Source organism: Pelodiscus sinensis, chromosome 6, assembly GCF_052426305.1.
Source record: "Pelodiscus sinensis isolate ZL-2025 chromosome 6, ASM5242630v1, whole genome shotgun sequence".
NCBI lineage: Eukaryota > Metazoa > Chordata > Testudines > Trionychidae > Pelodiscus > Pelodiscus sinensis.
Window position 1 is genome coordinate 93,344,039 of NC_143057.1, and position 12,068 is coordinate 93,356,106.

Below are 12,068 nucleotides of genomic sequence, written 5' to 3' on the forward strand. Positions count from 1 at the left end.
AGTGAGCCCTGTGCTCTTCTGGACACAGTGCTGAAGCCTCCTGCCCAGAGGCTGACTCCATGAGCAGTTTAAGCAGTTAGCTCCTCTCTCTTTTAACCCACGGCTTAAATCCCTTGCAAATACAGGTTGAACCTCTCTATCCTGCACTTTCCGCTCTGGCAATATCCGTGGTCCTGCTTGATTTTACTTAGCTGGATGTCCACTTATTATGGGTCCTGCGGTCCCATAAAGTTTGCTTACTATCACCAGTCCTGGCCCTCAGTGTTCTGTGCTGTTATTTAGCTCTAATTTACCCCTATATGTCTTCTAAGAGTCCAATAAGCAGTGAAAGTGTTGGTAATGCTGCTAGACAATACTGACCTCTGATGGTTCGACAAATTCTCTGGTTCAGCACCGGTCATAATTCAAGGGTGCTGCATTAGAGAGGTTCAGCCTGTGTTACACTTATCTTGCAAATGGCCTTTTTCCCCAAACACTTTAGGCAGACAGTGTGCGGATTATCTCTGGGCAGATACTTGCCGCACTTTGCACACAGTTTGAATCCCTGGGGCCATTGCATGTCGCAGGAGCACGAACAGCAGGAGGGGGAACCCCCCCAAAACTAACTACTACTAATGATAACACATCATTTACGATGCCAGAAATGTTTTACCACAGGGGATGCCATAGCCGACCTCAGAGAAAATCTTCTGCGGCCGTGCATGCAACGTGTCCAATATTTGTGTGTAACCCACACATCGTGTGTGGTTCACTGTCCCATGTAGTGGCACTTAGACCACATATAGCAACAAACAAGAACAAGAGACCTCTACAGCCCGGACTAAGAGCCAGATGGCTTTTAGCTCAAGTGGTACAGACTCCTATACTAAGCTCCAGAGATCCTAAGTTCAAATCTGTTGCTCTAAGTAGTCCAAGTGCCATACATGGGACAGTGAACCACTCTAGGTATGTGGGTTACATACTTCCCCTAGAGGAGGAAGCACGTCCCCAAGCTTCAGAGGCCCAGTTGAGATCCTGGACAAGCCCTCACTTGTAACCGCCACCAGGAAAATTTTAATCTGGGACATCTGGAGATTAGTGTAGGAGCCTCTACCGTTTGAGCTAAAAGCCAGCTGGCTCTCAGCCCACGCTGTAGAGGTCTCTTGTTTTTAATCCGTTGCTGTTAGCGGTCTAAGTGCCACTACATGGGACAGTGAACCACACTAAGTGTGTGGGTTACATGTACACGTGAGCAGTCACTCTGAGAAGACGTTATATTTCACTGACATGCATACAAACCTATCTCATCTAATTTCATTACTCCCTGATTAAATTACTTCAAGACACATACAGATATTTTGAAAATTTACAACCTGATCATTAATGATTTAGAATGGAACCACTAATCCTTTATGTTTTTCTGAATAGCATGTAGGATTGTCATCTGTTTAAGCAACTAGAACAGTCAGCGATTTTCTGCACACAAACAAATTTTAATTATTTGATATGGTGTTAAGCTTTGAATGGCTTTTATAAAACCAGTAACTATGCAGGCTTGATGGAACGCTGTGAAGTCAAAATCAGTTTTTTTATATAAGTGAGCAAATGACATATCTCTGGCTGAATTACATTTCCATAATTAATAGTCAAGTGCAACTCAGCTGCTAAGCAACTTCAGTTAATTCTTTTTAAATAGCACTCATAGTGCATGTATAAAAATAATATATTCTCCAAACCTAAGGTCTACAGACTCTTTTGTGAAATACATGCCTTTAAGAACACACAGCCTCAACAATAAAAATTACATCCTGGAGAACAAATAGATACTTGTGCAGAAATACCTATCAAATTTAGCCTACCATCAAGCAGGTATTTGGTATTTGGACGTACTGAAGTCAGTGCCAAATCTTCAACTGATTTCAACTGGTTCAGAATACAGCTGGTCCCCGAGTTATGAATGTGTTACAGACCAAACACTTGGCCATAACGAGAAGTGTTCGTAACTCGGATCCGATTGAGTTACATGGCAACCGCACTGTTCGTAAGCGCGGGTCGCGTTCGTAACTTGGGGACCGCATTTACGACTGCTTTGGTCGTAAGTGGAGGTGGTCGTAAGTCAGAGACTGGCTGTACCACTCTCTCTCTTTAACTAGGAAATAGTCCATTAATAAGAAGCATTGCCTGCAGTTTGTTTCTTTGCCTCCTTAAGTAAGTGTTTATTTATTTAAACACAATCAGGGTGTAAGAAAATGGAAATTCTTGAAGTCAGTCAAAGCTTGTTCAAACATTTTGAATAGTAAGAATTTTGATCTCTCAACTGCTTTAGTTATTTTACTATTAGAACATTAATCATGTTAAAAGCAGAAGACTTTATTAAGACTCACCAAGAAGGGCAGACATATTCTGAAAGATTCGCAGCAGCTCAGGAGTAACACATGGGCTATTCTCCAATGTCACTAACCTAATAGTAGATTAAATAGTAGATTATATTTAATTCCCTGTTTTGCATAATAAACATATTAAGAGAAACTGTTTTGACAGGTATAAAAATAGTCATATCCTGGTAACACAAAATCTCTCCAAATGAAGAATACCCTAATTATCTGAAATGCTTATCTTTCAAAATAGTATTTCTCACATTGCTGGTCTGTGGAACATTTGCTGGTTCTGGTGGTTCAAAAATGAGGAAAAAAGGAAACACTATTAGGCCTCTCTCTTTATTTTTAAATGATGGCTGTTTGAAGTTGCTCAGAGATTTGGAATGTTCAAAGTAACCACAAAGAATTAATGGGCAGGTCAGGTGGATAAAAATCACATGCTATGTGCATCAGGACAACATAGTAAGTAGACTTCCAAGAATTTTCAAACAGTTACCAGTTAAAGAAATCCATGCAACAGAAATGTCTCTTTTCCCCCTCAAAATATCATTGTTCTGGGGTGTAATATCTTATATTGGTGACAATCAGGTGGTAACAAACTACATTCATCATTCCATATTCCAATTTTTAATTCCTATGGATGAAAAAGCAATGACATTTCTAATTATGTTTATAAGCAAAGCACATGATTGAAAAAAACACTACAGGCTCAGATAGTAAAACCTTCTGCATTATTTTCAACACCATTACTGCTATAAAGTATCCAGGACCCATGAACTGGTAAATTTAAAGTGCATTATGGCACTGACTTAGAAACAGCATCAAGCATCCTATGTTTCAGGATTACCAGTACTCCCCAAAAAAATGTTTAAAAAGCTTACTGTTTGTTATAAGTAAAGAGAGCTTATTTTAGAGACTTGCATATGTGGTTTGTAATTAGGATGCCAATTTTCTGCCATAGGAACCTTGCAGAGGAGGACATTAATTCAGCTTGAATCAGTATTTTCTATAATTTTCTCTCTCTCTAATATTATGAGCAATTTGATCCTCCCAGTAAAATCTGTGCCTGAATGGTTTTGTGTTTTTTTTAAACTAGTTTGTTCAACAAACAGCAGCAGTTTTTAAATATTATTTGCCTGTATTTCACCCCTTAAAACATAGCAACTCCTCCACTAGTCAAAGTAGCAAGGATCCACAATTTGCTCTGCTAGCCCCATGATCAAGTTAGTGTGCATATTACATATATGTTTCTAGGCAAATTTGTTTTAGTAGTGGTAATAAAAATGTTAATGTGCACTGTTCTCTTCTTTTGAGGAAAATAAGAGAAAATAAAAAATATCATCTTGCTGAGCAAGGTTCTTCCACTTACCATAATTCCAAACCATCTTCCAGGAGATAAACATGTGGAGGCTGGGAAACATCTGTACTTAGCTGAATAATTGGAAGTAGAAAAGGGTAGAGGTTCTTGCTGTCTGCTCCTAATCCCTAAATGAAGAATAAAAAAATTATATATTTTTTAAATCTGACTTGAGAGAGAAAATTCAAGGTATTTGTTTTTTAGGCCACAACTACCACTTTTTTTTCTACCACTAGTCATTACACCAATCAGGACAGTTCCATTTCACATTTACAATAAGAAATGGAACACCACAACTGTACATCTAGCATACTGACACTAAAAATTAAACCATAAACCTAACACAAAACAGTCACTAAGTTTCTATGCTACATAACAAAAGCTCCTATATATTGCTGGAACACGTATATAAACCCACACTTTTAAAAATATTTTGGGTGATACAACAGCAAACTGATTTAGACTTTCATTACTTAGGGAAAACTGACTGAGGTTGACCTTATACCCATTCAGGTTTATCTTTAAATCCACTGGGAAATTAGAAGCAGCAATATTTGAGAATGGACTGTTTTCTTCTCTTAGAGGTAAACATGTGAGATGATAAAAAAATAATGAATTGGTGAGAGAAAGAGGTTGAGGTTTCACAACACCTCGAATGTAAGTCCTAACACTCAATATCCCTCTAAAGTCATGTGAGCCAGGAACCCCACGATCACTTTTAGAGGATAGGACCTAAGATAGACCCTGACGCTTGCCAAAGCACTATTAGCAGAAAAAAAGATCTCAAATTATATGACTAATGATATACACACTATTATATACATCAGGTACATATAAATATTATATCACTCCTAACCCTCTTCAATTACCTCTTCAAATATTTTGAGAGCAGTAAAATTATAAAAAGTTTGCAAACTGATTATAAACAGTATAAACATTTTTTAAAACATTTCAATATCAATGTCAATCATGGTTACTCTAGAAAAGGTTTAGAACAGCACAGATGGAGCCTATAAATACTTAACGGAAAAAAGGGGATAAAAATGTTAAAGTGGGGAAAGCTGTCAAAATTTACTTGGATTTTATCACACCTTAAAAGTTTTGAAATGTTCTTGGAACAGGAAGAATATATGTTCTTCTAACAAGAATTCACATTTATAGTGACAGTGATTTTTCTAAATAAATAATATAAAGAATGACCTCTACCTGCGGTTATGAGGCATAGAAAGCACATCACACAATCTAACACATCTTCAAAATCAATTTAATCTAATCTGGGATTAACATTCCCTAATTATAAACATGGTTGCAAAAAAAGCAAACATGATTCTGGGATGCATTAACAGGAGTGTTGTGAGCAAGACACAAGAAGTCATTGTTCCACTCTACTCTGCACTGATTAGACCCCAGTTGCAGTACTGTGTTAAGTTCTGGGCACCACATTTCAAGAAAGATGGGGAGAAATTGGAGAAGGTCCAGAGAAGAGCAACAAAAATGATTCAAGCCTAGAAAACATGAGGGAAGACTGAAAGACTTGGACTTGTTTAGTTAAGAAAAGAGAAGATGGGGCAGAGGCATGATAGCAATTTTCAAGTATCTAAAAGTGTTACAAGGAGGAGAGAGAAAAATTGTTCTCCTTGGCCTCTGAGGATAGGACAAGAATCAATGAGCTTAAATTGCAGCAAGGGAGGTTTAGCTTGGACATTAGGAAAAACCTTCTAACTATCAGGGTGGTTAAACACTAGAATAAATTGCCTAGGGAGGTTGTGGAGATATTTAAGAACAGGTTGGATAGACATTTATCAGGGACAGTGCTTGGTCCTGCCGTGAAGGCAGAGAACCTAACTGGATGACCTCTCGAGGTTCCTTTCAGTTCTAGGATTCTATGAATCCATGATCTAACATGTAGCCATTGAGCTAGGAAGTATATCAAAAATAATGTATGCTTGGTAGGATGTGGGAACGCAAATTTTGTTAGAACCATATTAATGTTATAAACAAAGCAGTAATATGCCCTGTCGTTATAGTTTCAATATAACCAATCATACACTGCCATAATTAAAACATGAGGACAAGGGGGAAAAAAGCTTTTCTGGGTTGTTAGAACAGTTGATCTCTCTCTATAAGCCACGTTTTTCAATGTAGGTAGTGAGGCTATATTAACACAAAACCCAATTTCATCTTGGCCATATCAGTACAACATAGCTCAAGTAAAGGAAGTTTAATTTACAAACGATACATTAGCACATTTAAAGTGCAATCTTTCTAGTTTGATGGAACTGGAATTATAGGTACTATAGGCATGCAAGATTGCCCCAGCTGTTCAAAAATCTCAGACTTGATAATGGGAAGGGTAGTTAATAATAGATTATCAGAACATGAATAACATTGCCAGTGCATGTTGTGAAGACCAGGACTTTAACAGGGTTCCAAAAAGAACTAGATAAATTCATGGAGAATGGGTTCACCAATGGCAACTAGTCAGGATGCGCAGGAATGGTGGTCATAGCTTTTGTCAGAGGCTGGAAATGGCGACATGAGAGAAAACACTTGATTACCTGTTTCTGTTCACTCCCTCTGGGACATCTGGCATTGGCCACTGTCAGAAGACAGGATACTGGGCTCGATAGACTTTGGGATTTTTATGGCTTAGTGATATGGTATTCAACATATGTTAGCATTTTTAAGAAATTGGGGTCTATTAATGTTGCTGCCGCTCATTTGTTTAAGTGTGTCTGTCTGCGTGTCTTTGTTTTGTACTGCCACTTTTCTCAAAGCACTTGCCATAGTCTTACCATGATGGCATACAACTTATTAGTCAAACAAGAAAAAAAAGTAATTTGTCGTCTGGTGTCTGAGCCTTTAGGGTGGCATCTGCTTCACATTTTCTAGCTTTCCTCTGCAACAGTGAGAGCTATAAATACATTTCTTTTAAAGGTGAAAGCAGACATGATGCAAACTTTTGTTTCCAGTGAGGCTTTAAGGAAAGCAATGCAAGTCTTATAATAAAAATCACAAAATGTGGCAACACTGGAGTGGGGAAATGGACAACTCACCATACTGATTCAAAACTATTGTTTGCCAGGGCTGGTTGAGAATTTCTGAAGGAAAACTGAGTCTTTGACAAAACAAACCTTTTTTATGAAAAATGTTTACTTTCCTCAAATACATATATATTTTTTTTACAAATAGGATTTTCCCCCACTGAAATTTTCAGCATTTTTCCCAGCTCTACTTGTTATCCAGGAACAAACTAAAGTAAAAATCTTTTGTATGTTACTCTCTGCTAATTTCCCCTTACCTCCATTTTTTAAAACTATAGGAATGAGTTTTAGGCAGCATGGAATACGATACAGATCCTACTGATGATGAAGGAACATCCCAGAGAAAAGAAAGCACCACAATATCACAGCAAAGATGTAGGAAACAATAAATCAAAGTCCCTTATTATATTATAGAGAGATGGTGGCTGCCAGAGTTGAAGCTGGGGCTGTGGTGTGGCTGGGCCAGGGCCGCAGTGCATGGTGACTGCAAGGTGAATCTTATAATATTCACCTTGCAGTCATCATGCACTGCGGCCCTGGCCCAGCCACACCACAGCGCCCCAGCTTCAACTCTGGCAGCCACCATCTCTCTAGCCATTGCAAAGTATTATTAACTGTTCATTTGTGGCGGGTCAGGTTCTGCCAACCTTGAGAACAGCAGCAGTTGATCTTTGCCAAAGAAACCATTCCTGCTATTATTACCAGTGCAGCACAGGTCTGTAAGAAAAACAGCTTATTGTTCAAACTTTGCAGGTAGGTGTGTGGGGGGCGGGAGGGAGATGATGTCTTTTAACCTTATCTGTAACTGACGGCATGATACAGTATGTGGTACTTAGGGTCAGGCATAATAATAAGGATGTTGGGTGGAAATTCTGATTTAACAGCTGTTTTTATTCTTTGTGTCTAGGAAAGGGCTGTTTTAGTATTCTTTCTTCGATGACATTTAAATATACTAGAAGGCTGCACCCACTACTCGCTATGCTCGCCAACCCCTCTCTTGCAGGGGGTAGGCAACCCCAGCTCTCCCCCCAGCCACCGGGCAGGGTCAGGTTACAGCCATGCCGTCCTGGGCCTCTTCTCCCTCTCTCCCACTACACCAGCTCAGGCCTTTTCCTTCCCCACCTCCCCAGTCGCACCAGCCTGGACCCGACCCTTTCTCTCTCCTTCCCTACAACCCCTCCCCCCCATAGCCACAGTCTAATCCTAGCCCCCCCTCTCTTGGGTGAGGTCACACCAGCTCTGGCTCTGCAGCTGAAAAAGGCCAGGCTGGGCATTTCAGGCCGGGCTTGGCCTTGGTCCTGGTGGCCAGGGAAGGCCAGGCAGTGGCATGCCAAGCCAGGCCTGGCCCTGACCCTGGCAGCTGGGGAAGGCTGGGCCTCAGTGCACCAGGCCAAACCAGCCATGGCCCTGCTCTCAGCAGCCAGGGAAAGCCAGGCTACTGCTAGGCCCGGGTCAGCTTCCTGTAAGTAGCCCTGTTTCAAAGCAATTTGCCCTGATTTGACCATCCTGGTGAAGCCCCCAGAAACCATCATATTACAGCCCAATAGTCAGGGAGGGGGATTAGAAGTACAGATAAGGAAAAAGAGGCTTAAAACCCTCATTAATATGAATAAGGAGTTAGGCAAGGTCAGATCAATAATATAAAAAGAGATTTCCAGGTTTGGTAAAAGTAGGAAGACCCCAAGGGGAGACATACATGAAGCTCCAGCAGGAAGCACCCCTATACTGATGATCACCTACTGAGAAATCCATTAGACCCTAGAAGAGGGGCTTCTCAACCTTTTTTTCCTTTTTGAGCCCCTCCTAAACATGCTGTAAAAACTGCACGGCCCATCTGTGCCACAACTAGTTTTCTGCATTTAAGATTCAGGGCTAATATTAGGGGGTAGTAAGCAGGCCAACTGCCTTGGGTCCTATGCTACAAGGGTCCTCATGAAGCTGTATTGCTCAGGCTTTGGCTTCAGTCCCAGGGGGGACAGCCCCAGGCTTCTGTCTCAGTAGAGCTTCAGCAAGTCTACCACTGGCTCTGCTTAGCAGCCCCATAGCGTCTTGGACCTATGGTTGAGAACCACTGCCCTAATACCTTTGAGGATGCGAATGTGACTACATTCTTAATCATTGTGTAGGTTTTGTATGATTTATATATGCATGGGTAATTGTAACTTTATTTAATGCTTTAACAAAATGTGTAGTGATTAGACTTTGTACTTGTGATTGTGGTCGCTATCTTTGTGTATTCCTGGAATTACCAAATTTCAGAAAAACATCAGAGATGATTTTCACTATCTTGAGTCTAAAACTATAACAGGAACTAAACCCACTGTAGTTTAATGTAAACCCTATAAATTAAATTTAAATTTAAAAAGCTACATAAGAATGCAGTGAAGACAAAACTACAACATCATGCCAAGACACGTATTTGACCCATACTCGTTACATTTGTAAAATTACATAACATACATTCTCCTCACATGTGATGGGGCATTCCCTATGTTTTATGATAACATGCTTATGATGAATTGCATAACTGGAAAATGCTTTATGAAAAACAGTTCTTGCAAGGAATCCTTAGAAAGCTTGTAATCTACTGAATGCGCATATTCTATTTGTATGCATGTATCATTCCTATATTTAAAGTCAGAAATATGAAGTATAAACCTGTTTTACTAATCTAGACATGCTAAATGAGGGTACTTCAGAAACTTGATTGCTCATTGATAAAGATAATGTTTTATAAATGGGTTTGTTTATCCTATGAACCAGTCAGTAGGAAAGGCTCAGAGTCCCCTTCAAGGACACGTGATCATGCCACCGGATCCTGGAATCCATCTTGAATTTTGTGCTTTTCCACAGAGATGTGGAGGAATTGAACAAAGGTTTCCCATCTTAGGGAAATTCTATATAAGGCCAGAGAAGTAAACAATGAAAGTAAATCAATGCTGAAAGAGACAAGAGGGTCTGGCTCAGCAAGACAGAGTGGTGGGGCACCACAAAAGGTAGGTAGGCAGGCTCACTGACATTTCAGTATATCAAGTGATAGACTCAAGGGGATTTCTGTGACCCAACCCATCACATTTACATTATCTATTCTCTTTTAATTTCAAGATATATGAAATATGTATAATACAACTATTAATATTCTAAACTACAAAACCAAGTAGTTGCCTTAGAAAAGCTGAGCAAGGCAAATGTAATTTTTTTTGATTATATTTGCTTTTTAAAAGACAGTTATAAAATTGTGAAGTTATTTCCTGAAAAAGATGCTTTATAAAATGTAACAACCTCTTAAATATAATGTACCGAAGAGCTCTCATTTATATTCTTCTATATGAAAGACAAATAATTATTCACTTTATATGTTCTATCTGGTGAAAAAAAATCTTAAAATGAAATCCTGGCTTAGCTGAAGTCAATATCAAAATCCCCTTTGATTTCAACTGAGGCCAAGACTGCATCACTTCTAGATTTATTTTCTAATGCAATTAGTTATAATGTCTGTTTTAACCTAGAAGTTTCTAAAACCAGATTAAGAGTAGATGGAAAAAAAACCCCACAGAACAAAAAACAAAAAAAACTCCAAACCTTTATGATGTATATGACAAGTGTCTTTCATTCTCATCCTACTTACAGAATATATGACCAAAGAATTTATGTACTTTTCCATACACTATATTTGCATACCCTCCTGACATGATCTCAAGCCTACTCCTGGCCCTTTACTCCTGCATCACTGAGAATTATACTTTTAGAGCTGCTCTCCATCAGCACCACAGTATTTGAAACCTATTATTTTGTTTCACTCTGGACTTGTTGCCTGATTTTGAATTATGTTGAGATATCATTGGAATAACTCTTTTTAGACCCCAGGATCCACTTTGGTTTTGAATTATGCTGTATTTTCGCATTCAGTCCTGTATTTAGTTTTGTTCTTTGTCTGTATGTTGTTAGTTTTGTTTGTTTTTTTAGGAGTTATATATGGAAGAAAAGAAAATGTCAACTCATAACTTTCTTCCTTTATTTCTGATTTCTTTTTCAGTAGGGTTAACTGCTTTGACTTCCTGGGGATATGTGCAGAGCTTTATTTGTTAGGACATCTGGTAAGCAGTCATCTCTTGGAAAGTCTCAGTGGATTCCTCTGAGCAAACTTCTGATGAGATAGAAAACTCGTAAAGCATGTATATTTCTAGAGCAGATGCTTTCTCCTTTGTCTTTCCACAGAATGAACACAAGGAGATGTGCCAAATCTAAAATATCTTTGAATATCAGGAAAGAACCAAAATGTGTCTTTAGATGAAAGAAGTGCTTCATGTAGTAAGCAGCATCTCAACATAAAAATAACAGATGCTTCTGCAAGAGGGAGGAAGGACTTCTCTGTTTAAAGACCCTGAACAAAGAAAACAAGTCAAAGCTGCTACACAAAAATAATATATTAAAAAATCACAGCCTTAATATTTTCTCTTTATACATCTCATAGGAACATAGGGCATTTAGTACCTTTTGTCTGCTTTAAAAAAAAACCTTAATGTGATAGTTGCTAGTGTCAGCCATGTATTTTTAGCAAGTTCCAATAAATGCTCATTAATTTAAAGAGTTACTCTCCTTGGCATCAAAGCACATCGGACATGCAATGACATATGAGGGGTCTCCTGCATCTCCTCACGTGGAATAGCTCTCTGAAAACATTTGCTCAATATGCAGTAGCAGTCAAAAAAAGCTAACAAAGTTAGAAACCATTAGGAATGACATATGATAGGACAGAAAATATTAAAATCCATGGTATACTAAACTAACTCCTTGACTACTGCACACAATTCTGGTCACCTCATGTAAAAAAATTTGTAGAATTGGGGAGAGAGGAATTGAAGAGAAGATCAACAAAAATGATTAGTTGGAATGGAAGAACTTCCATTTGAGGAGAAATTAAAAGTTCTTGGGTCAGTTCAGCTTAGAAAATACAACCAACAGGGGAAATGGGAGACATCTATAAAATCATAAATCATATGGAGAAATTAAATAGGAAAATGTGATTTACCCCTTTGCATAACGTAAGAACCAGTGGTCACCCAATGAAATTAACAGGCAGCAAATATAAAACAATAAACAGAAATATTATTTCATACAAATACATAGTCAATCTTTGGAATGAATTACCAGGGACTGTTAAGAAGGCAAAAAGTATAACTGGGTTAAAAAAGGAATTAGGCAAGTTCATGAAGGATAGGTCCATCAATGGCTATTAACCAAAGTCGGTTAGGGACATAACCCCAAATTCTGGACATCCCTAAATATCCAACTGGTATAAGAGAGCAT

At 38.7% G+C, this 12,068-nt stretch overlaps 1 protein-coding gene across 3 annotated transcripts in view; it reads right to left on the bottom strand.

Moving 5' to 3' along the window:
• IPO11 (importin 11) overlaps nucleotides 1-12,068 on the bottom strand; it is a 241,267-nt gene that overhangs the window by 132,786 nt on the left and 96,413 nt on the right. For all 3 annotated transcript variants that reach the window (XM_006134432.5, XM_006134434.5, XM_006134433.5), the window contains exons 21-22: nucleotides 3,727-3,842; nucleotides 2,364-2,440 (exon numbers count right to left, since the gene is read on the bottom strand). In XM_006134432.5, the coding sequence (XP_006134494.3) occupies nucleotides 2,364-2,440; nucleotides 3,727-3,842 (193 nt within the window). The remainder of the gene's footprint in view (nucleotides 1-2,363; nucleotides 2,441-3,726; nucleotides 3,843-12,068) is intronic.